At 39.6% G+C, this 27,145-nt stretch overlaps 1 protein-coding gene across 3 annotated transcripts in view; it reads right to left on the bottom strand.

Moving 5' to 3' along the window:
- Nucleotides 1-26,238, bottom strand: part of NEIL3 (nei like DNA glycosylase 3) — a 45,190-nt gene extending 18,952 nt beyond the window's left edge. For 2 of the 3 annotated variants that reach the window (XM_081221075.1, XM_081221074.1), the window contains exons 1-4: nucleotides 25,976-26,238; nucleotides 18,649-18,776; nucleotides 10,834-10,968; nucleotides 10,314-10,527 (exon numbers count right to left, since the gene is read on the bottom strand). In XM_081221075.1, the coding sequence (XP_081077201.1) occupies nucleotides 10,314-10,527; nucleotides 10,834-10,968; nucleotides 18,649-18,776; nucleotides 25,976-26,131 (633 nt within the window). In that variant the 5' untranslated portion in view covers nucleotides 26,132-26,238. Of the gene's footprint in view, nucleotides 1-5,275; nucleotides 5,443-7,237; nucleotides 7,313-10,313; nucleotides 10,528-10,833; nucleotides 10,969-18,648; nucleotides 18,777-25,975 lie in introns of all 3 variants that reach the window. The other variant, XM_081221076.1, reaches the window with a different exon arrangement.
- Nucleotides 26,239-27,145: the final 907 nt, after the last annotated feature.

Below are 27,145 nucleotides of genomic sequence, written 5' to 3'. Positions count from 1 at the left end.
CGCTCCGCGGCATGTGGGATCTTCCTGGACCTGGGGCACAAACCCGTGTCCCCTGCATTGGCAGGCGGACTCTCAACCACTGTGCCACCAGGGAAGCCCTGGAAGAATTTTTTAAAAATTCAAAAGCGATCAATTCACAGAAAACAAATACATATGGAACATTAATCACTTATTCAGTAGACAAATATATATTGAATGTATTCTATCTTCCAGATCCAGTGTTATACACTTTTGATCAAATAAATGTACACCTATAACATTAAAAATAAGAAACCCATAAATCTGTGTAATATAGCATATTATTTAAACATATTTCGGATCTGTATGAGAGTAAAATGGGATAAGGAAGCTGAGAAAAAGGGGATATGGTGTGGTTTAGAGAAAAGTAATCAATAACAAAAGGTGATGAACAAAATGAAACACAGGAACAAGGAGAAAAAAAAAAAGATAGTTGCAAATATATTTATGAAGACATAATGGGGATCTGGACCACATCATCTCCATCCCAGGGCCCTGAGCTCTCCACAGACAAGATGGCGCCTCCCTCCTCCTTTGCTCTTTTCTATATACTTTTTCAGTGAACTGATCTTGCTTTAATACTTCAACTAAGAACACGGGTAGTAACACTCAAGCCATCATCTCCCACCCCCTTCCCACCCTATGTAGACTATCTAGTCCATATATCCAAAACTTAATTTACCTCTTCCATTCTACCCGTCTTTCCCACATATATAAAGTGAAAATTTCTGTTTTGGGGCCTGGAACTTTTTGCTTTATCCTCCATAGCAAACCTCTCACAATACTTGCTGGCATTAACATTTTTTTAAAGTACCTATTTTTCTCTCCATTTCCAGTGTCTTGACCTCAGGACTGGAAACCATCTCTCGCCCCTTACACTACACAAGTTTCACATCTGTTTCTTCATTTCCCATCCTAATTATGCTAAAATCAATTAAAAAGTCCTTAATCTACTGATTCAGGTAAGACATTAGCCATCTCCAGAACTACTACTGATTCCTACTAGCTGATCCCATCCTACCTGTAAAACTAACTTTTGCTATTTAACAAACTTGGGGAGACTTCATTTGGCTCCGCCACTGTTATAATCAATTCAAGGTTTGTGGCAATGCTCCTTTCCGAGTAAATAATGTCTGTTTGCTCATTTATTTAGCCAAAATTCTTTTTTTTTTTAACATCTTTATTGGAGTATAATTGCTTTACAAACTTGTGTTAGTTTCTGCTGTATAACAAAGTGAATCAGCTATACGCATACATATATCCCCATATCCCCTCCCTCTTGCATCTCCCTCCCACCCTCCCTATGCCACCCCTCTAGGTGGTCACAAAGCACCGAGCTGATCTCCCTGTGCTATGCGGCTGCTTCCCACTAGCCATCCATTTTACGTTTGGTACTGTATATATGTCAATGTTACTCTCTCACTTAGTCCCAGCTTACCCTTCCCCGTCCCCATGTCCTCAAGTCCATTCTCTACGTCTACATCTTTATTCCTGTCCTGACCCTAGGTTCATCAGAAGCATGCTTTTTTTTTTTAGATTCCATATATGTGTTAGCATACAGTATTTGTTTTTCTCTTTCTGACTTACTTCACCCTGTATGACAGACACTAGGTCCATCCACCTCACTACATATAACTCAATTTTGTTTCTTTTTATGGCCAAGTAATATTCCATTGTATACATGTGTCACATCTTCTTTGTCCATTCATCTGTTGATGGACACTTAGGTTACTTCCATGTCCTGGCTATCGTAAATAGAGCTGCAATGAACTTTGTGGTACATGACTCTTTTTGATTATGATTTTCTCAGGGTATATGCCCGGTAGTGGGATTGCTGGGTCATATGGTAGTTCTACTTTTAGTTAAGGAACCTCCATACTCTTCTCCATAGTGGCTGTATCAATTTACATTCCCACCAACAGTGCAAGAGGGTTTCCTTTCCTCCACACCCTCTCCAGCATTTATGGCTTGTAGATGTTTTGATGATGGCCATTCTGACTGGTGAGGTGATACCTCATTGCAGTTTTGATTTTCATCTCTCTAATGATTAGAGATGCTGAGCATCTTTTCATGTATTTGTTGGCAATCTGTATGCCTTCTTTGGAGAAATGTCTATTTAGGTCTTCCGCCCATTATTGGATTGGGTTGTTTGTTTTTTTGATATGGAGCTGCATGAGCTGCTTGTACATTTTGGAGATTAATCCTTTGTCTGCTGCTTCGTTTGCACATATTTTCTCTCATTCTGAGGGTTGTCTTTTCGTCTTATGATTTCCTTTGATGTGCAAAAGCTTTTAAGTTTCATTAGGTCCCATTTGTTTATTTTTGGTTTTATTTCCATTTCTCTAGGAGGTGGGTCAAAAAGGATCTTGCTGTGATGTCATAAACTGTTATACCTATGCCTTCCTCTAAGAGTTTTATAGTGTCTGGCCTTACATTTAGGTCTTTAATCCATTTTGAGTTTATTTTGGGGTATGGTGTTAGGGAGTGTTCTAATTTCATTCTTTTACATGTAGCTGTCCAGTTTTCCCAGCACCACTTATTGAAGAGGCTGTCTTTTCTCCATTGTATATTCTTGCCTCCTTTATCAAACATAAGGTGACGATACGTGCATGGGTTTATCTCTGGGCTTTCTATCCTGTTCCATTGATCTATATTTCTGTTTTTGTGCCAGTACCATACTGTCTTGATTACTGTAGCTTTGTAGTATAGTCTGAACTCAGGGAGCCTGATTCCTCCAGCTCCATTTTTCTTTCTCAAGATTACTTTGGCTACTCGGGGTCTTTTGTGTTTCCATGCAAATTGTGAACTTTTGTTCCAGTTCTGTGAAAAATGCCATTGGTAGTTTGACAGGGGTTGCATTGAATCAGTAGATTGCTTTGGGTAGTATAATCATTTTCACAATGCTGATTCTTACAATCCAAGAACATGGTACATCTCTCCATCTATCTGTATCATCTTTAATTTCTTTCATCAGTGTCTTATAGATTTCTGCATACAGGTCTTTTGTCTCCTTAGGTAGGTTTATTCCTAGGTATTTTATTCTTTTCATTGCAGTGGTATATGGGAGCGTTTCCTTAATTTCTCTTTCAGATTTTTCATCATTAGTGTATAGGAATGCAAGAGATTTCTGTGCATTAATTTTGTGTCCTGCTACTCTACCAAATTCACTGATTAGCTCTGATAGTTTGTATGTTATTTGCTGCTTTTCCCTTGCTTTCAATATTTTTTCTTCGTATTTAATTTTTGATAGGTTCATTAATATGTGTCTTGGTGTGTTTCTCTTTGGGTTTGTCCTGTATGGTACTCTCTGTTTCCTGGACTTGATTGACTATTTCCTTTCCAATGTTAGGGAAGTTTTCAACTATAATCTCTTCAAATATTTTCTCAACCCCCTTTTTTTCTCTTCTTCTGGGATCGCTATAATTCGAATGTTGGTTCATTTAATGTTGTCCCAGAGGTCTCTTGAGACTGTCCTCAATTATTTTCATTGTTTTTTCTTTTCTGCTTCCTGGCAGTTATTTCCACCGTTTTATCTTCCAGCTCACTTATCTGTTCTTCTGCCTCAGTTATTCTGCTATTGGTTCCTTCTAGATTATTTTTAATTTCAGTGTGTTGTTTATCACTGTTCACTCTTTAGTTCTCCTAGACCCTTGTTAACTATTTCTTGTACTTTCTCCAAACTGTTTCCCATATTTCGGATCAACTTTACTAACATTACTCTGAACTCTTTTTCAGATAGGTTGCCTATTTCATCTTCATTTATTTGGTCTTGTAGGTTTTTACCTTGCTCCTTCATCTGTAACATATTTTTCCGTGGTTTCGTCTTTTTTTTTGGTTTGTTTCCTCTTTTTGATAGGTGGTGCTGTATTCCTGTCTTACTGGTTGTTTGGCCTGAGACGTCCAGCATTGGAGTTTGCAGGCAGTTGGATATATCCAGGTCTTGGTGCTGAGATGAGGACCTCCGGGAGGCCTTACTCCGATTAATATTCCCTGGGGTCTGAGGTTCTCTGTTAGTCCAGTGGTTTGGACTCGGAGCTTCCACCACAGCAGCTTGGTCCCGACCTCTGGTCTGAGAACCAACATCACTCAAGCTTCGTGGTGTGGTTAAAAAAAAAAAAAGGAAGAAAGGAAAAAAGGAGCAGTACAATATCAAAGAATAAAAAACAAAATAAAATTAGAATGATAAAAAATACATTAAGAGAAATAAAAGTATAATTGAAACAACCAGTTGCTGGGGGTTCCTCCCGTCCCCTTAGGTGTCTGTGGTCTCCCACCAGTGCCTGGTAGGTGCCCTAGTTGTGAGGAGACGGAAATTCCGCATCCTTGTAGTAGGCCATCTTGACCCCGTCCCCCTATCTCTTTAAAATAAACTTCAAATTACGCTTTTTCTATGAGATTTTCCCAACCTTTTGTATACCTATAAACTTCTAACATCTCCCCAGACTTTTATAGCACTTTATGTGCTTCATGTCTGTACTGGTTATTTTGGCTTGTAATCACATATAGTTCAGCTCCTTTATATTGTTAATATTTCAGCCAGCCTTCCCCAAAGGGACCTATGGCCCCTTACCGGGGTAAGTACACTGCGAAAAAGGAAACTGTCAAAGCTTTGAGGACTACTGGACACTGGTTCTGAACTGACACTAATTCCAGGAGACCAAAAGCACCACTGTGCTCTGCCAGTCAGAGTAGGAGCTTGTGGAGGTCAGGTGATCAATGGGATTTTAGTTCAAGTTCATCCCACAGTGGGTCCCTGAGCCCATCCTGTGGTTACTTCCCCAGCTTTGGAATGCAGAATGGGAACAGACTTACTTAGCCACTGGCTGAATCAGCACACATGTGCTTAGTAAGTAGTTGGTTGTTTCACCAAGAAGACTGCAATTTTGTAAAGAGAGCTTGCTAATGTTTTATAATATTATTTCAAAAGCAAGAACTTTGGAAAATACTTGCATTTTTCCAATTATTGACAAAACTACACCTCCTGGTAATCACTCTACAAAGGAGATGAAAGTCAAAGCCTGGATATTAACATCAAAGTTAGAGATTTTCTACTGAATTCAGAAGAGGCTCATAAGTCATCTTCAGCTCATTCTGGTTTTTGGATGATATTATTTACTATTTCCTTCCAAGGGTTCAAAAACTTGTGAGTTATGTTCTGTTCTTAACAGCCTGATAGCTATTCAACTATGTTCTCTTATTAATAGCCTTTTTGTTAGAGAATTAGGGCAAACAGTAAACTTTAAATTAGATTTCTCACCATATGTCAACATGTTGAGGATTTTCCTTCTGACAGTGAGGACAGAAATATGTCATTCTCTTATTCTCCCCTAAGCGACACACAGTTATTTTGCAGCAGCACTGACCACAATTAGGACGCCTGTAAACCTTATAGTGGTTAGAGACAGCAGATCCTGCTTTGTGGCACTAAAAACAAACAAACAAACAAACATTACAATGTTATCTACAAAATAGTATTGAAAGATATATCCTTCAAAGTCATTTCTAAAAGTAATTTGTTAAAAATGTACATATGTTTATACATATGTCCTCATAACCTTTTCTTTGAGAAAAAGGTATTGACAAGATTCAGCAACATTTGTCAAATAAGATTTGTGTGAAATAATTAAGTCATTATTTTATAACTTATTAGTATTCAAAATTGCTCTTTGCATGGCTTTACCCTCCTATCTAAATGGGATATAAAAGTTCTATAATTTACAATGTCTTTCATGCTTTTAAGGTTTTTATAATTAAACATAATTATGTGGTTATAAGAAAAAGACTAGATAGCTTTAAATCTGATTATTTTTAGAACACTGAAGCTGCTCACTTTGTTTCAACAGTCAAAAAATTTATTCCTAGGGAGAAACACTTAACAAGATCATCTTCTTTGTTGACCTGAAAAGGGACAGTTTTTTGTTTTTAATCTTACAGATTCACTGAGAAAGAAAAATTTAAATGCCATCTTAGCAGTGAACATGTTCTGTTTTGGCATAAGTTCTATTTCAAAAGACACTGATACTCTCTGTCACAGTTTTAGTCTACTCACATACAGTTAAAGCTCCTACAAAGAGAATGTTAGGGATTTACATCAGCAGTGTGAAAATTTAAAAGCCCAGAAATATGGTGGATCATATTACAAGCTGAAAATTACAGGAACAACTCATATTAATTTAAACAAAGTACTGAAATGCCCATCTTAATCTGAGCAGAAAATGGATAGGTATCTGTAATCATCTTTCCCTAGAATAAGTGAGCATATGTAATACTAAAATAGCCATCGATACTCAGGACAGGTATGTAAAGCAAGAGGCTCATTAACACTTTAGGCCAATTAATGAAGAAGCCTACAATACCTGACTTTCTAACAGTAGTAAAAACAAACATTTTGAATACAGGAAATGGACCGTAGAGAAAAAAGGACATATTTATGATACTTCGTTTAAAGACAAAATGTGTTTACTTAACTCTATATATGCATATATATGTATATATACAACTTTAAAAATTTACAGTTTAGTGAGGACTTATTCTCAAAAGTCTCTGTGGTAGATAGAGAAGTATTATTATCCCATTTTACAGATAAAGAAACTAAATCTAAATTAAGTTACCTAAATAATATTAACCACACTGATGGTAAGTGGCAAAATCTGATTGAACTGAAGTCTATATTTATCCCAAAGTACTGAATCTCTCTCTAGGCTACCTATATATTACTTTTTTTTTTTTTTTTTTTTTTGTTACGCGGGCCTCTCACTGTTGCGGCCTCTCCCCTTGCAGAGCACAGGCTCCGGACGCACAGGCCCAGCGGCCATGGCTCACGGGCCCAGCCGCTCCGCGGCATGTGGGATCCTCCCGGACCGGGGCACGAACCCGCGTCCCCCGCATCGGCAGGCGGACTCTCAACCACTGCGCCACCAGGGAAGCCCTATATATTACTTTTATATATCCAAAATTAGAACAAGAGTCTAAGTAAGTAAAATGCTAACGTAGCTGTCCCCCAACTTAGTGTAAAGATAATTTAATATAGAGTTAGACAAGTTTGGACCGACCTGTGACCTAAAATTTCAAGGTGTTAATTATGCCCATAACGTGTCACTCTCCCCTATTGCACCTCTATGCTCTTACCACTAGATGGCTACATACAGCCTTGACATTTCTGGTGCAATCAAAGGGAAATAACTGACATTTTACATAGTTGAAAAATTTTTGCTCTTACCCTGTAAAAAAGAAGGCTGAAATAACGTATCATTTTCACAAGGTGATGTGTCTGTTCATCTGTTAACTGACAAACCTTAAAATAGAAAAACAACTCAGGAGAGTTTCATAATTTGTTCATTATTGTAGAAAAACAATACCACTTGCCAGTTCTACCTAAGAGTACTTGAAATAGATTCGAAATATATGCATCTCTTCTAAAACTCATATATCTATTCAGTGTTATTAACAGTGTATATTTTTAAGTGATGGTACTACAGATAAAAAATACCATCCATTCTCAAACTTATTTACAAAACAGAAATAGACCCACAGACATAGAAAACAAACTTATGGTTACCAAAGGGGCTAGCTGGGGGTGGGGTGGGAGATAAATTAGGACTTTGGGATTAATGGATACACACGACTACATAGAAAATAGATAAACAACAAGGACCTAACTGTATAGCATGGGGAACTATACTCAGTACCTTAATTTTTTTTAAGATTTATATTTTTTTGATGTGGACCATTTTTATAGTCTTCATTGAATTTTTTACAATATTGCTTCTGTTTGATGTTTTGGTTTTTTGGCCGCGAGGCATGTGGGATCTTAGCTCCCTGACCAGGGATCAAACCCACACCCCCTGCATTGGAAGGCAAAGTCTTAACCACTGGACCGCCAGGGAAGTCCCCTCAGTATTTTTTAATAACCTATAATGGAAAAGATTTGGAAAAATACATATATGTATATAACTGAATCACTCTGCTGTACAGTTGAAACTAACACAACATTGCCAATTAACTATACCTCAATTTTAGAAAAATACCATTCTTATAAACTTCAATTCTAAATTCAAATATTTATTGAATATCTATTCTGTACTGGACATCTTCAAAGTCCCAGCATTGTCTATCAGCCACCTTGAAAAGTCTTGCAGGAGAAAAAGGAAAAAAAAAAAAAAAGACCAGAAAGAAGGGACAAACAGGTACAGGAGTAGATGGTCACCAAGGTCACTATCAAGCTTTAAAAAGATATGAATTTATAGACATGCTTTAATATTAAAGTACATGTTAACACATGGAAGAACTCAGAAACAGACCTTGCTGAAGAATTTTTTTGTGACACAGCCTAGCATAAACCTCAGGGTCACCCTTTGCAGAATTCATGATCATTGGGCACATGTAGTTTCAATAGTCATTCCAGAAGAAATTCTAAAGACCCACCTTTGTTGTGTGTATATGAATACATATGTATATCTTTATACAACAGAAACAAATTTATCAGTGCCTATAAAATCTAAAACCATCTAATCAACATAATCCTTCTAAAAGTATTCTTTTTTCATTTATTTAAGGTTTAAAACATATGTACTTCTCAAATTCATTTATTTCTTACCACATCTTATGTACTACGTTCAGTCACATCTTAAACGGCTAGTTTCACTTTTTCAATCATTGTGCGTGTGCTTTTAGGGGGCTAATAGCTAAGCTTCAGAAATATTAATTTTTACCCCCCTCACGCATTATGGCCAAACGATCTTTACTAGATGAACGGCCGGCTGGATGTACTGATAAAAAGTAAATTGTCAGTTTATCAAAGATAACAACAATGTTCTGGTCAACAACACTCTGGGTCCTTTTTTTTTTTTTTTTTTTTTTTTTTTTCTTTCTTTTTGCGGTATGCGGGCCTCTCACTGCTGTGGTCTCTCCCGTTGCGGAGCACAGGCTCCGGACGCGCAGGCCCAGCGGCCATGGCTCACGGGCCCAGCCGCTCCGCGGCATATGGGACCCTCCCAGACCGGGGCACGAACCCGCATCCCCTGCATCGGCAGGCGGACTCTCAACCACTGCGCCACCAGGGAGGCCCTCTGGGTACTTTTTTCAAAAACATTTTCCATAGAGTTCTAGATGATTTTAAAAAGCTCATAAGCTCATTAGTGTTAGAATTCTGTTTCATCATTCCCATATTATAGAAATTTGTCAAGCTTGTTCCAACTGTCAAAAAACAGAACCAAGTCTACAACAATTATTAACTGGTTTCTTTGAAAACTTATTTCCTACTGATCTGAATTTTATAAAAACTCTCTGGGAAGCAATTGCACAAAATAAATAGGTACCTTGGGAATCACGTAAAAGATGGTTTAGTTAATAGAGACTATTTGGGTCTGGATAAAAGCCCTAATGTAGCTTTCTTCCCTGGAAACTAAAATATATGTATCCTTCCACCTGGGTTTGAGTTCTAACCGCTCTGACCTTCTTACAACTTGGCCCTATTAATCACCATTCCTTTTTTTTTTTTTTTTTTACAATGTTAACCTCTCCCTCTCGGCCAGTTTTTTTTTTTTTTTTTCCCAACATATAAATTAGTTCATGTCACTCCAGTTGAAGAACAAGAAAAAAAAAAAACCCTAAAAATCCAGCTCTTGTCCCAACTTCTCCATCCAGCAGTCTAATATTTTCCCTTTGCTCCAAGCTAAGTTTTGTTTCCATTTCCTCACTAATCACTTATTCCTTATTCTCTGCTACCTGACTTCCATTCTTACCATTCCACCAAAACAGCATTTTCTAATGTCATGAATAGGTACAAATAGGAATATATGAGTGTGTGTAGAGTGTGAATTTAATATGCCAGAAAGTAAAAGAAAGTTGTGAGCTTAGCTCTTTCATGCGTTCAACAAATATTTCTTTAATGCCTTCCAAATGCCAGACACTGTATTCTAGATACTTCGATACATCAACGAACCAAACAGACACCTTCCTCCTAAGGGACTGTGTTCTAGCAGAAGTCAGATCCTAAACAATATATATAACAAGTAAGTATCAGGCTATATTTGAAGGTGATCAGTGGTGTGGAGAAAAATAAAAAGAAAGCAAGTTACGGAAGCCTGGGAGGAAGAAGTGGGTGGCAGGGATGCACACAGCAATTTTAAAAAGAGAGGCCAGGGTTGGCTTCACGGAGAAGCTGACGTGAGCAAAGACCCCAGAAGTCTGTCTGGGGAGAATGTGTTACTGCCATGCCGATTTAAGTGTTCCACATTGGTCCCTTCACAGTATTTAAAAATATAGAAATCATTTAAAAACTACTTAAAACCTACTTTAACAGCAGGATGAAGACCACTGTCAAAGAGAGCTTCATTTTTGATGATGTTTCCCACCCCGGGCAACACTTTCTGATCCATTAACACGTCACACAGCATCCGTCCTCTCTGCTTTTTCACTTCACTTTCTGCTCTTGAGAAACTAAAGTTAGGTGAACATACGTCTAATTCTTCCATCATTCTTATTCTCTGTTGGCTTTCTGCTGAGTTTCTATAGAAAGGAATAGAAAACACATTAATCATGTGCCTGGTTACAATTCACAAAGTGTCATTTAAAATGACCTTTGATATAAACATAAACACTTTATGTTAACCAGCTTATAAGAGTTACATAGCCAAACAATGACGACCCTAACAAAACATGTTATTTGAAGACTCTTTTAAAATGACGTTTTATCAGTTATAAACTACTTTAACATTTTTTGTTTATTTATTTTCACATGTGACATCCCAAACCCAACTGCAGAGCCAACCTGGCAGTTTTGCAGCTGAAGCAATTTTTAATTCAATCTTTTACCTGATTTCTACTGATGAGTCAAAGAAACAAATCAGATCTTTGGAGAGCTGTACTTCAAACACAGGGGAAAGTCCATTTTTATTTTTAGACTTAACTGGATTAATCACGAGGGAGCCTTTCATTCCAAAATGAATCCTAGAACAAAAGCAAACCCATCTTTGAGCGGCAGTAAGTATATCATGCATGAAATTTTTGTTCCTTCACTTTTTGGAATATAAGCAAAGAAATGTTAGTCACAATAGACACTTCAAGGGCACAAAATGATAGTTAATATCATATTTTTGTTAATGGCTTTGTATCCTTATAAAACTAGATATGGCAATCATTCTTTCAACTCACAAAGAAAATAAGTTCCTAGAGAAATAATAAGGCCCTGACAGTAAGCCCAAGAAAACACACCCCTGTTCTCTTTTCTTGTCAGATGAGGTATCTTTTATTCACGCAACAGTCTACTGTCTCTCAGCTTTTTCTCTGATTCAAAGGCTTGGGGTGAGATAAGGCTAAATTTAAATCGCCTATAGTTGGTGTTTTTATGAATTCTACAAAGCCACCAACATTCACATTCCTTATTTCTAGCCACAGTAGATTGGAAATGTCTACCTATTCCAAAATGAGATCTACAATTCAAGACACTTACTCTTTTCTACCCACCCCTGCTTTGGGATAACACAGTGAAACAAATTTTTGCAAAATCTTTCATATTAAAAGAAAAGAGAACAAGTCAAAATGCTATTGTCTTCCATTCTTTTAGTTTCCTTCTACCTTTGTATGTATTGGGAAGAGGGGATTTATAAATATTTACAGTTAACTTGAAAGCCACAATGCAGTGATGAAAAATTCGTAGTCTTTCAGTTTTTATAGGATTGATTAGCATGTCCAGTTAAAAAAAAAGAAAAAAGAAAGTGGTTTTACGAGACTTCTGATGATGAAGATCAGAAATGACTCTCAAGATGAAATATTGTTTTCTGCCTTTCAAACCCTTCTCCTTGTAGTTTGTTGAGTTAATAAATATGGCTCTTTTGGCAGCAAATGTTACTGCTCTGTGCTTCTAATTCCAAAGCACCATGTTATAATATTGTACAAGGTTAACCAGTCTAACTTTAAAGATGTGGGTTTTAAACTCTGTGTGCCCTGCTATCAATCATAAATGCATTTTACATGCCCCATAGTTCTTGACAGGAAAAATGTGTGCCTGTAAGTACTCCATAATTTAGCTTATGGAGGTTCAATGCCAGTGAAAGGTATACAACTGTCATGCCCAGAAGCCATCATACCTAAAATCTTTTCAGCTGCATGGCTCCTAAAGTGGATTCTAAATCACTTTCTATAATGAAACTGCATCTACATATAAAATCTCAAAGGTTAAGACCCAATTCAAATGCAGGAGTAGCCCCAGTAAGAACCCCAAATCAAATAAGTATGCCTTTTTTTGGTCTTATAAATCTATTCAGGGGGAAATGTGCATAAAAGTAACTATTTTTATAATAAATTTTATTTTAATGAATTTTTATGAAATAGAAAAATGTTATGATAACTGAGCCCCAATAAACCAATAAATTTTGTTTATTATTAAGTACCCTTTATCTTAAACTAAGAAAAACATATCAGTACCATGAAAATTTTCAAGGCACAGTAAATACCTGTACTGTTATAACAATTTTCATACTGATGTTTTATAAACTCGGACATATGCCCCTATTAACATTTGCATTCCAGAGTCAGATTTCCTTTCCGAGATTCCTCACTGTTATCAAGCCAGTTTAGGAAAATGTTATTAGATCCTTATTTCTATCTCTTGATCCTCTCAAGCTCCATCCACTCCCAATCCAACTGGTTACCTGAGACCATTCACTCTGCATAACATGACTGCCTGCCCACCGTGGGCTTTAGGCCCAACCGGGAGTGCTCTCTGTCCTTTCCTCTGATCCCATGCCTTTCACACAGCTGATTCAGGAATGGAAACCTGGATCAAGCTGGATTCATCAGCGTTTTCCTGAAGAATTTATCTGGGACACAGAGAGATCAGTTTCTCGTTAGGATTGGGAGATCTATCATGGGAGCTGTCTAGGGTAATGTGTCCTGACATGGGCACCAGAAAAGCCAAGAGAGGCCTGTCTGCAGAGACACAGATGACAGTAGATTTCAGCGGGGAACAGAATCAAGAAATGCAGAGTCCTCATAGCATTTAGTCTTTGCTTTCAGTTCTACCTGAAGCCTGACTGCATTATCTTCCGGTATCAAAAGACACCCATTTTCTTATAATAAATAATTACTAAGCTTGTTTAAGTTGGGCTTCTGTCGCTTGCAACCAAAATTCTAATATAAAAATTATGTTCAAACTAAAAATTGAAGTGAGAGTAAGAAAATTCCTCTAGTTCGAAATAACTGCCTAAAACAAATCAATAAATAAGACCCAATACTATTTTAACCACCAGCCACATTCTTCCTGGTTATCACTAGCAGAATAATCTGAACATCCTTAACCAAACACAAATAGCATCAACAAGAGTACTGTCACAGGTTCAGATAAATGACAACTACACATGCAGAAGAGGCAGTTGCTTATGAAAATTATCAAGTGGTCAAAAGTGTCATATGGATACTAGCGTGTAAAATAGCTGAATATAAAGATTGTAAAACTTATGCTGGGAATTCAAAGAAAGAGGTTATAAAAAGAAAGATATCGTCTTAACTATGTTGAAAAGGTAAAAGGGAGTTCTGCTTCTACTTAGGATATAGAAGCTAAAAGTGAGTATGGATCCCACCCTAACAAGGAGAGAAAAATCACAGTATTTATAAAATCCTAAATTTTCTTGAGCCCATCAGAGACAGGACATTGCAGGCAGCCAGGTGAAATAAATTCCAAAGAGTGAGAAGCCCCTCTGTGGAAAGACAGACACACAAAGTATTCCATCTGGGGAAGTGTATGGGAGAAAGAGACAGCTAATATTTTCAACAAACTTTTAAATAGTGTGGCTAGTCTGACGGTTTAGAATCTCTGGAGCCCCAGACACAAGGAGAGTGTGCCCTCACTTGTAAGCTCTTTCCCACAGGCACCCACAAGTTAGCTGCCCACAAGTAAGATGTGAGTCACGGCAGGGGACCTGAAAGAGCCACCCTTGGTGACATGGGACCTGCCTGCATGAAACCCTGTCTCCTTGCTTCTTGAACATGCCTCTTACATAAAGCAGAAGTCTTAGAAAGTTTTAAGATGCTCTAGCCAATAGAGGTACAAACAAAAAGCTGTCTGTCCCTGAAGGAGTAACAGGAAACTACCTGCAGGCAGAGGAAGTCTTGTGTAACAAGGATAAGCAAGCAGTCTGCCACTGCGGAGGGAAGGAAACCCTTCTGCCTCCAGGCCCAGGCCAAGTGCACTGCTGTTAAGAACGGAAGCAAAAGCCATCTGCCTCTAGGCATGAGGCAGGGAATCAACTTTGGTGCAGACTCTGCCGTGATACTCAAGGCACCAGTCCCAGGGGAGAGAGCAAGGAAACTCTCTGACCTAAGGCCACCCACACAGCGAAGGAAGCAAGGCTGCTTTAGGGAGGAGAGGGGCTGCAGCCCTGAGGCCCACATGTTCAGGGCCTGCCCAAAATTAAAGCTGCTCTGGAAGAAACAAGAACCTCTGTTTCCCTATCACGAACCTCTCACTGAGTAACAGGCAACAGCAGTCTGCCCCCGGGGGGCTGGGGGACCTGAGTGTGGAGAGACTCCCTAAGGACAGGAATATGCAGGGTAGGTAGTCAGTAGGCAGCTAAAAAAATGATGATACGTCCATAGACTAGAACACTTTGTGCACATTGAAAATATTAATGTACATTTTGACACTGACCAATGCAATAAGCATGTTATGTAAAAAGGGAAAAATATAAATTAAAATTCCTGTTTATATAAAAATCATAACATGCAATATCATATTATAATTCATGCATATGTAATATAAACTATATATGGTATATATACAATTTATATTTTATCTATGATATTTACAAAAACTGTTGAGTGTTTTCTTTTTAACAGTAGTAATTATGGGTGGTATTTACTTTTTCCTTTAGATATTTTGGAACTATCTTAAGGTTTTACAATTGGCTTATATATTACTTTAAAATATGGGAAAAACTGCAATAAGATGATGTGTACTGTGAAAAGAAGCAAGAAAAGGAAAGCGGCAGAACTAGTGACCCGACCCTGTAGGCTGTCGGGTGAAGAAGGGAACGTAAATGACTGCGGTAAAGATTTCTATATTTTCTCCAGTTACACATGAAAGCATTATGGTAATTGAAATACAAGATAAAAGCTACTATTTAAAAAATTAAAAATATGTATTTTTCTACCTGTAGATTACTTTAATGGTCAGTTTTCTTAAACTGCAAGTGACAGAGACCCAGCTCAAAAAGTGTAGGCATTGGGCTTCCCTGGTGGCACAGTGGTTGAGAGTCCGCCTGCCGATGCAGGGGACACGGGTTCGTGCCCGAGTCCGGGAAGATCCCACATGCCATGGAGCAGCTAGGCCCATGAGCCAAGGCTGCTGAGCCTGCGTGTCCAGAGCCTGTGCTCCGCAACGGGAGAGGCCACAACAGTGAGAGGCCCGCGTACCACAAAAACAAAACAAAATCCATGAGCCAGTAAAGCAATTATACCCCAATAAAGATTTAAAAAAAAAAAAAAAGTGTAGGCATTAAGGGATATATGGTGGCTTACGGAGTCTCAGGAAGGCTGAAGAATCACACCGCAGGCAAGGCGAGAAGGTGGATGGATCTTAGCAACAGAGGGAATTAGGGGCTCAAATGCCTCTGGGATCCTCTCTGCTTTATGGAGGCTGGCTGTATTTTCCATCACCTTGTCTTTCTGGACAAGCCAATGGCCACCTACAAGTCTTACGGCCTCACAGCCCCAGCTTTCCTCCATCACGAGAGCCTAATCCATCTCAGCTCCAGCTGAGAAAGTTCACGAAAGAACTTGGGCTGACCCAATCGACTACGTGGGAGAGAAAGTTAAGTAAGATTATGCTAAATTCAACTTGAATTCTTTGGTTATTGGGACCAGATGATCAGTTTCCAGAGGAAATGCTGTCCCCAAAATATAAGTGGGCACTTGGACAAACAGTAGGTATTCACTACTCTGAAGTATAATATTTCATTTGGAGTCCTTATCACACTCCAACTTTTCCTAACATGTTAGGTGACAGATTACAAAACTATGTTTAAGCTCTAAAACCCTCTTATAAGTAGCGTATCATGGATTCCTTAAAGACTTTTCAGCAAACCAGAAAGAACTGTCACCTTATCTCTTGCATTTCTCTTTAGAGGATCATATCACTCAAGCTCCAATAAATTACAAAATTGATTATGTATAATGTTTCACTAAAATGGCAAAGCCTCCAAAATATTTCAGATACAGTTTCTGGTCTCTGAGTATGCATGTAATTGCAAACAATTGGAGTCACATAAACCATAAGTTGGAAATACCAAAGTGTTTTAGAAAAGATATTCATCAAAAAAAAAAAATAATATATATATATATATATATATATAAGTTCACGATATAAGTTGCGTTCCTTTTGATTGAAAATAGCAGATTGTAGGATGGGCACGTCTGGGTGAACAGAGTTACAAATAACGTAGTACAGGCAATACATGCACTCACGGTTAATAGAGATTCTATTCGGTAGTGGGATTGTGAAGGTATAAATTTATTCTTGTTTGTTCATTGTTTCTCAGTTTGCTCTAATGAGTATTTGATACATATTTAACAAAAAATTAAACATGACCCTTTTTTGTTTGTTACAGATGAAGAGCTTCTGTAAAGTGTTCAGAAAGAGTATAGGTGTCAATCACCCCTAACGCCACATCTGCGCTCCTAAAATAAACTCATATCAAATCATTTTTATTGTTTTCTGGCACTATTTCGAGCACTTTGATACATCTTTTAGCAACAGAAACAGTCACTGTCTAATTTGTATCTTTCTGAAGTGTGGATTTTACATGGCAGATTCTCTTCCAGAGGGCTAGGCCTGTATTCTACTTTCATAACAAATGAATCCCAGGAAGATTCATGGCCTGGCCTATAAGATGTACTAAATCCATGGGCAATTTTAGTTGTGAGAAGCTGCCTATTGAGGGAGAACTGTGATCATTAAGCATGTTTCCTACTATCGGCTTTCTAAAGAGCAGACCAGCTTGGTGGGGAGGAAACAGAGGTCAGAAATGAAGACTACATTTCTATCTCACGCTCACAGACCTGCAGCCTTACACAGGACCCCATTTCTCTGACACTGTCATCCATCCTCCCAAGAAGCGTAGGTTAGGAGAGCATTTTCGTAACTTATGTTAAATTGTGAAAGGGAATACAGGTGATTTTAGGTTGCTCACTTCATATTCAAACAGCTGATCTGCCAATGACCTTGAACTGTTACATCATATAGCAGTCAAGGCCGTAGGAATCGCAATGGTCCCCATCCATGTACTGAGACACGTACTCGCCAGGGATGGTACTAGTTACTTCGTTTGAGGAAACAGCTGCCCTTGTTTAGAACTTCATGGAACACTTGCCGACAGCTCTGCACCGAGAAATGATTCCCCCCTTACCAGTCTGGTGGAGAATACTTGATAAAAACCTCCCTCTCGTGCTATAGAAATAAATCTGCACCTCACAACAGAGAATCAATAACATATCAATGTTTTCAACTATCTTACATGGATCCCATTGTGTCCTACTCTGTCTGGAGCAAAGAATTTTCAATCACATCAATCAATCTATTACCACAATAATGTAGCCTGCAGTAGATCACTGCTGCATGAACCTGGAGGCGTGAGCTGATGTTATCAATTCCAGGCTGAGAGAAACCATGAAGGGACAACGCTGTCCAAGGACAGCAGCTGCTGACAATGAAGAGACCACGTCAAAGGAAAAGCAATCACGTAATGTCTGAAGTACTCTAAACATGCAATAGATGAGATGCAATAAATAACAATCATAGAGTCATATTATCTCTTTGCAACCATTATTCACCTTCACTTAGAAGCATGGGGTCCAGTAACAACTTTTAAGAAGGTGAAAACTGTTTAATATCTTAATATTAATATCTTAATATCTTAAACGTTAAAAAAGATTTAAATTTACAGTTTGCAACAGATTAGGCTAAACTCCGAGAAGACAGATTTGAGAGACATATTAATCCACAGGCCTTTTTTTGTATGTTTTGCAAAAATTAGATAGGTGATTACATACTTTTTGACATTTTTATCATTAAGTCAACCAATGTGTTAGCAATGAATTTCCGTAAGCACTGTGAAACAGCAGGGAACCGGTTACTTCTGTGGAAACTTTTGAAATCTATAAATAAGTTTCCATTTCCGTACAAGCCTTCAGAGAAAGAAGGAAGAGAGAAAAATGTAAAAATCCAGAGAGACATTCAAACCAAATGAGGAGCTGTCATAAATATAAAGAGAATAATGTCGCTAAATGCAATAAATATTTGGTGAAAATGAGAGGGAAAAGAGCATCCTGGGGAGTTTGAGGAGGGGCAAAACAGAGCTGGAATGCTCTAATATCCCTTGGGAAGCCCTGCCAGACTGTCATCTTTTTTTTAAAAGAAATAAATTGACTAACCCTTCAAGGAACAATGACATCACAATTCATTCTTCTTCTGCTTATTGCTTTCCATGATAGAATCTCAACCTCTTGTATTAGAGCTCTCTTAAAAATGGAGTACTTTCTATGTATTTAAATGTGACATGCAGCAAACTGCAAGAAAAGCCTTCTACACATCTCTAAACATAGAGAGATAAGACGTACTGTACAGATTTACCTTACCGTAAAGCTTTTGGCCCAAAGTACATAAAGAGCTCCTTCCCCAGAGTTTCCACGCCACTGTAAATGTGTCCATTAAACAGCCTCAAGAAATTCTGGCTGGAATCTTTATTATTATTCAGTGCAGCAGCCTAGGAGAAAATACATACACATATGTAAACACACACAAACTCGAAACAAAAATCATAATTTAATTCTTAATGTTTTTATATTACTTCATGCCCAGATACATCCAGTGAGAATAATCTCCAACAAGTCAAATAATGTAATCAGCCGTTTACATACATTTTGTCAAATTACTAGGCAGTCATTTAAAAAGAGAGAGGCCAAATAAAAATTAAGTGGAAAAAAAGTCATTGGCACACAATCAAAATGAACTTCTTCCAGGACCACATCGCTCCGTGCATATGAAAAGCACAGAAAAATGATGTGAATGTTTTAAAGCTAAAAACTAGGGCACAGAGTCTTTCATTTCCAACGTGCAGCCAAGGTCCTCGGAAGAGCATTCAGATACAAACAGCTAAAAATGGTGGATAAGATATGAAAACAAGACATTTTGACTCGTAAGCCAGTAAGGAAGAATAAGAGGTCAAAAACCAAGTAAAAGTGAGAGAGAACCCCAAAGGTAAGAAGCCAGCTTTTATCAGAAAGGCATTTTACCAGACATAAGGAATGAGAGCTTCAATTTCATGGTCTTGTGGGATATGGGGGATCAGAGATAAAGCCTGGGGTTCCCCCAAGGAGGGGGATCTGATTTGAGGTCTTCTCCTCTCTCCCTCCCCAACTGCAGTGTCCAGAATAAAGGAAAAAGAAACCCACTACTCCTTCCCCCATCAGCATATGCAAAACCAAACAACATATTGTTAGAATTACAACATATGAACTGACCAGTATCAAGAAGATCAAGGAAATTACAAACATAAAATCTCAGTTCTTCTGTGGGTGAAGGAAAGGAATGGGTTGAGTTTAGATATCCCTTGAGAAGCCCTGCCAACCTATCTTTTTTTTTTTTAAAGAAATCAATAGACTAGCCTTCCAAGTAACAATGACATAATGACATAGAAAATGATGACATAGATAATGCTCTTTTTCTTAAGCTGGGCAGTATGTATACTGGTATCATAAAACTATAAAAGTTTTAGATACTGTCTGTGAGCAAATCACAACTCTCCCTCCACTTATGTTAGGATGTTACCATTCAGTGACTCTCAGACTTTTGGTTTACAGACATCTGTCATCCTATATATTTAAGATGATATGTTCATTCTATTCTTTGACTAAATTGGTCCTTGTTTTTAAAAAAAAAAAAAAAGACAACTGTGGTATTTAGCTCAAAGGGATAAAGGGATAAGAGATGTTAAAAAGAAGAAAAAAAGATTGAAAATTGCTAGGGACTAAATCTTGTCCCCTCCAACACTCTTTACATTGAAATTCTTATCCGCATTGTGACTGTATTTGAAAATAGGGCCTTTAAGAGGTAATTAAGGTTTAATCGGGTCATAAGGGTGGGACCCTGATCCAATAGGATTAGTATCTTTATAAGAAGAGACACCAGAGAACACACTCTCTTCCTCCTGTATACTCAGAGGAAAGGCCATGTGAAAAGAAAGTGGTATCAGCAAACCAGGAAGAGAGCTTCACCAGAAACAACTGGCTGGAACCCTGGTCTTAAACTTCTAGCCTCCAGAACTGTAAGGAAATTAATTTCTGTTGTCTAAGCCACCCAGTCTGTGGTATTTTCTTATAGCAGCCCAAGCAGATGAAGGCATGAACAGACACTATTCTTCCACTAAATCCATTCACAGTTGTAATGGCTACAGCCAATGCCAAACTTTCCCAACTGCCTAAAGTTCAAAGAACTGGCTTTACATCTCCCCTCTGCAAAATAAGAACTGCGGAATCAATCACAGACTTAGAGAGACCAATGACGAATGCACAGGAGTAATTAATAGTGACAGCCTTGCAGTTCTGCACGAACCAAAAAACAAAAAAACAAAACAAACCCCCGCCCCCCCCCAAAAAAAAAACCTGTGGGAGATTCTAGCATCAGGAACTACAGACACGTGTCACCATGTCCTCAGAACATTTGCCTCTGATTTCTCTTCTCTTTCTTGGATGAACTCTAGTGCCAATTCACTGGACCACCAGGGAAGTCCCAGAATTCGTTTTTTAATACTTGATGAGGTGCTTGGGTTTAAAATGACATGTTAGTATAACCTCTTCCTTGCTCACATGTACTGTGTGTCCCTCTCTCTGGTACTGGAATTTCCCCACTGGAAAGAGGAATCATCTTGAGGTTTTCAACCTGCCAAACCCAGCACAGTGTTTTCACCAACCACTATGATGGGATTTAACAAACTGAATGATGATCTGTCTGTGACTTCTGTTTCTCCCTTATTTGTCCATAAGCTCCTGGAGAAAAGTAACTCTGGTGTTTAATATCCCTGGGAGCCTCACACAATGCCTGGGATTCAGGAAACATCTGTGGGATTAATCAGATCCCTCCTTCTTCCCCTCTTAAAACTGAGTGTGGCTTTAAAATACAGGGTTGCTGTCTTCCCCACCCATCATCCCCATCTTGCTTTACCAAGGTTTGCCAAGGTTTCTTGGCAAAAACTTCTACTCTACCACCTGTTTTATCTCCTTTGAAAATTATTAACACCCTAGTCTCTTATTTTCTAATTATCCTCAATGGAGTGAGGCTTAAATATATAGGAGGACCAAATTCTCCTGACTACCAAAAAGCAAGATGGATGTAAAATACTATATTTACCAGAGTTTCCCATAAAGTAAAAAGAAATTTATAGGAAGGTTTAGGAAGAGATTAATGTAGTTTCAGCAACCAGTCCCAGCCTGTCCTGGTTTTTATTTAAGATGCTTACTTAGCATTTAAATGGCTGCTTTGAAAACATCTATCCCAATACCTTATTTGGGTTTTGAGGTGATACAAAAAGATCTTTTTGTCCAGTTGTCTATCACGTGAGCACTTGACCAAATCCCCTGATTCCCAGTACACTATCATTTCTAAAATAATCAGCTTTAGATAATATACTCAGGGCAAAATAAAAAATTCAACTTATAATCGCCCATCTCAAGCACCTGCATATATTTTTAACTGCTTCTTAAAAACTCCATTTAGGGGAAATTCTGGTGTACCAGTGATGGTTTGTTCCATTTATTTTGAGAGCGCCTGTGTACAAACTGGGAAAGGCTTTTGCAATAAACCAAAGATTTACAAGATATTCACTTGCCCTACTGTGGAATCTGGGGTTATCACCTCTTTGTATAAGCTTCAGCTGTCCAGACAAATTCAAAAATTAATTTCCACAAGCCTATTATTTTTGCTGTAACTATACACAATGGCCCAATATATATGTGACTTTCTCATTTTGGCCCCTATAATCCTATTACAGTATTATTTGAACATTTCATCCTTTTTTTTTTTTCCTGAAATAGAGAGGAAAATCTCCTTTGCCACAATTTTAAGTAGGACTGAGAAGGGTTCACGTTCCCATTTTCAAGTGGCTTAATAATATGAAATCGTCAAAACAACACATATCTTCGGAGACAGCACATGATTTATTGTGTGATTACCATTTATCCTGCCTATCCATGGGTGAACAAGGAAGATGAACTTTTCAGAAGAGAATAAGACTTTTCCATAGATAAATGTTTCAGCTCTAGTGCGGTTACATATTTTCCCCAGAGAGGAAGAAAATAAAACCATATTTACATTCATAGTCTGTCCTCCTTTTTGTCTCCCACATGCTTTACTTTCCTAATACAACGACACTTTCAGTAATCAGAAGTCACTTCTCTACCAATTTAAACCATCAAAGAACCTAGTTTTAAAATGGTCTCTAAGCCCCAATAGAGGTCTTTAGGTCCTTTCATCAAAATATAGTCTACAATTTTGTAAGAGCAGAGGCTGTAAGTGCTTACTCAGAGGCTAAATGCTTTATACACAACATGAGGGCACCAAAAGATTACACCCCTTCATAAGGGAATAGGTCATGCCTCTGGTAAATGGGTCTGGTGAGAAAGCCCTGATGTGGGAGAAAAAGGAACAAACAATTGCCAGGACGTTTACTTTACATCGCTAGGCACTAAGCTAAGAGTTTTATATGTCCTCTAATCTAATCCTGACCAAATAAGCAAAGATGTAAGTATAAGCAGCTCCAGCTGAGGAAGTAACAAAGGAGCTGGAATTCAAAATCAAGATAATCATATGTCCTTTTCTCTACATCACCCCCAATACGTCGTTGTTTGGTGAAAGCTCCAGTGGCCATGGAGAGTCATCTCCCTGAGTTTCCTCATCCGTGAGACTGTTGTCTGTTCTCTGTTGACCTTGTTCCATGACTCTATATAATGCTGAGTGCTGAGTCATTAAGGTGAAACCATTACCAGTATCCACTGAAGAAGATTAGCTAGTGACTATAATGCAATTTTAAAACCCCTTTTTGGATTTAAACAAGTAAGCTTCATTTGGCTGGAAAACGAGTCTCTGTGGATAGCTCCTTCCTTTACGTACTGGCAATAAAAATAGCTCTGATTCTTTCCCCCCCACCATGAAGAAGGCAAAGGAGGGAGGAAAACCTTTCCTATGTGGCTTCACGATTTTCTTGTAATAGGAATTTCCATCTAACATACATAACAAAACACATACTCGTGAAGAAAGAGTCCGACCTGCATTTAGTTGTACATCCTTCATCAAAACCAGTTTTGCGCTAGTCAGAGCTTTGCCCTTCTCCATCCACTCAACTGTGTACGAGACGCCCGCTCTGCTCGAGGCACACTGAAGACCAAGACGGGTATAGGAAGAGCCGGCTACATGTATGAGCCTGAAGGGGTGACGGAGGAGCCGGGGGATCAGGTTCCGAATGACATGAATACTTCTAAATAAACTGTTTCCTGTCCTGTGTTGTGAAGGGAGATCGAAAACGTATGCAGATTACATACCAATTTCACTACAATACTGTATCCACCCAACAATTAAAATCGGAGCATTGACTCTTCACAGCTCATTAACCAGACATGTTCATTCATATTCCAATGTTGTTTCGTACCATAAGGTTCCAAAGCTCCAACGGAGTTTTATGCAATGTGCTTACAGAGTTGCATAATTTTATGCTGACAAGACAGTGGATCAAAACTCAGAGAAACAGGGGCTTCCCTGGTGGCGCAGTGGTTGAGAGTCCGCCTGCCGATGCAGGGGACACGGGTTCGTGCCCCGGTCTCGGAAGATCCCACATGCTGCAGAGCGGCTGGGCCCGTGAGCCATGGCCGCTGAGCCTGCGTGTCCGGAGCCTGTGCTCCGCAACGGGAGAGGCCACAACAGGGAGAGGCCCGCGTACCGCAAAAAAACAAAAACAAACACACAAAAACATTAAGTGGGATTCTCACAGAAGGAAGTTTATCTAACTCATCTTTGTATCCTCGGGAGCAAGCTTAAGACCTAATACAAAATATATTATTGTTGAATGATGTCAATGATGACACCTGTAACATGTCATGCCATAGTTACCAAGCCCTACTGCCTTTACTTCCGAAACATCGACTTTGTTCCCTTCTCTTCATCTCCGCCACCAGCACCTCCTCCAAGGTCCAGGCAGGCCCCCCTGGATTCCTTCAGTCCTCGTGTAACTGAGGAAGCTGCATCTACCCTGCCTTTCCTCCACTCTTTTTATTTTACCTTTGCAAGGTAGAGTGATCTTTTCAAAGTGTCAGTGGATCTTAAAACCCTTCAAAGACGCCCATTACTCCTAGAATGAATAGAGACCCTACCCAGGTCTACAAAGATCCCCAGCGTCTGACTCCGACCCACCAATCCCAATCCTGTCTTATTTCAAACCACCTTCCTTCCATCTCATCCTCCCTTTTCCAGCCACACCAGGTTTCTTTCGATCCCTCATGTATTCGCAGCTCTCTTCCTTTGCTATTCTTCTGCCTGAAGTGCTCCGCCTGCCAACCTTCAGTTCAGGTCTGCATATCTCCTCACCCTTCATACCTCAGCTTAACTGTTACTTTCTCAGCAAAGCTTTCCCTGAACTTCCTGTAAGTTCTTGTGGAACCGTGTATCCCTTCTTTAGAGAAGTTATCAATGTATATTTCTTTCTGTTCTTACTTAATGAATGTCTGTGTATCTTCCCAACTAAAGAATAGACTCCACAAGATGGGTGTTAGTTTTTGTTCCCCAGGTTCCTTGAGTATTCAAAATTTTGTTGAATGACTGATTTTTCTAAACATTAATATTCTTAAGAGACCACTCAAGATCCATCTCTGTGGTACCCTGAAATGATTTTGAGAGAAACGCTACAATAAAAGAATAGGTGCAAAGTACTAAGTGACATATAAAGTCAAAAATAAATAAAGTACAAGGGCAACTGGAAGGAGATGCAAAACTTACTTTTTCCAAGTTTGAAAATGTATTTTCTCAAACTTAGAACCTCATTTCTTTCAAGTTGTAAGCAGATGCTAACTTCACAGCAGGCAACTTTTTCTTCCAGGACCAAAGGCTATGATGAAGCTTTGCAGGAGAAATTGAAGTACTGCGCAATACAGCATGCATCCATGAAATACAACCATCCGTACATCTAAAGGGCTTTTAGGCTCGATGGCTTGATCAGAATATTTTTAGTTCTAAATTCTAAATTCTAATTTAGTTCTAAGTTCTAAATTCTTAGCAAATGAATACCACACCATGTGGAATGCATGCCTGAGTGGCAAGAAGCTGTGCTACAATTTCCTTTAAAAAGCAATAAATCCACTTAAGGGAACCAAAACGGGTTTCACTGCCCATTCATTAGACGGCAATATTAAGTTGAGTGGGAAGGTTGCTGCTAAATCTTCTATGTGAAATTTCAGAATTATACATTAGTTGTGATACATTTTCAATTGCAGATTACGCAAGCGAGAAGTTAGAATTTTATCCTACAAAGCTTATTGTCTTAAAAATGTGAAGAAAGGAACACGTCAGGGGTTGCGGAGATCTGATAACATTAACAGCAGAAAATGCAGCTCTAGACAGAAGGGACCATCTTTCGCTGGGCTGTAAAGAAGTTAAGCGACCTGGAATAAAACACCTTCCGTCACTCCCCGCCCGGGCCTCTCCACGGCAGCCTTAGCCCAGCGGCCCAGCCGCTCTCAACTGCGCATGCGCAATAGCACGGCCCTCTCCCTCCGGTGAAGATAAGGTCAGCTTTCGGGAACGCGGGGCCCCAGGGAGCCTGGACCAGAGCAAAGAGATGACACTTTGGACCCTGGAAACCCGACGGGGTTTTTATTCCACTTCGCCCTGCTGGTCCCCTCGCCAGATATAGGAGCGGCTTACCTGTGAGGAGCCCGCAGCCCCAGAGGCCGAGGGCGGCGAACCGGGCCCCCCCGGGCTCTGCAGCGCTCGGCCCCGCATGTCCGTCACCGCCTGGCCCGGGCGCACTCGCGCCCGAATCTTCTCTCCATTGAGAGTACAGCCCGGTCCTTCCACCATCTCCCGGGCCGCCCTGTGCCCCACTATGCTGCACGGCCCCGCTGAGAAAACTGCCGCGCAACCTCACGTCTGCGCGGGCACGTACCTCGGCCGCGAGGAGATTCAAATATCCCGCGCGCCCGGCCCCGCCCCGGAAGCCCCGCCCCCGTCCGCGGTCCGGGCTCCCGGGCGCAGGCGCAGTGGCTCAGCGCCCCGGGCCGGGACGCGGGATTACAGGGAACGAAATGTGAGCGCGGGCGCAGCCCACCTGCCACCCACCGGGGCTGAATCGTGAAAGCGGAGGCAGTTGAAACCTCAGAAGCTCCAACTTGTTCTTTGCTTTGAGGTTTTGCCTTTGTCTTTGAGCTGCTCCGTACACCCACATTTTGGACCTTATCCTCTTATTCTGTCCTAAAATCCGAGGTTTGCCTGGCAGGCCTTTGCTTGCCCTCTTTGGACGTCGGTGGGCGCAGAGGGAGTCAGGGGAGGGTTGTAGAGCAAGCAGCTTTTGCTTTTTCTCTTATAGGTTTAGCATGTCTTAGAAAACGTGGCCGTATATGCCAAATATATTTTAGTGTGTATATTAAAATCCTCTTCATTTTTTGATAGCTGAACTAAGCGAGACCCTACCCAAATTCATGCAACCATTCTATTTTGGGATGAACGCTATTTGAAATTGCTTTTTAAAAGTCAGGGCAGGGCTTCCCTGGTGGCGCAGTGGTTGGGAGTCCGCCTACCGATGCAGGGGACGCGGGTTCGTGCTCCGGTCCGGGAGGATCCCACATGCCACGGAGCGGCTGGGCCCGTGAGCCATGGCCGCTGGGCCTGCGCGTCCGGAGCCTGTGCTCCGCGGCGAAAGAGACCACGGCAGTGAGAGGCCCGCGTACCGCAATAAATAAATAAATAAATAAATAAAAATAAATAAAAGTCAGGGCTCTATATAAATCAGAGGGCAATGCATAGCTTTTCAAATTTACACAAGGATGTGTGCATGTAAATACATAAAGATAAGGACTCCAATTTTTTTAAATGAAA

Source organism: Mesoplodon bidens (assembly GCF_964165515.1).
Source record: "Mesoplodon bidens genome assembly, chromosome: 20".
NCBI classification, from domain to species: Eukaryota; Metazoa; Chordata; class Mammalia; order Artiodactyla; family Ziphiidae; genus Mesoplodon; species Mesoplodon bidens.
Note: the sequence above shows the minus strand (reverse complement) of the source record. Positions and strands in the feature narration are given on the sequence as shown.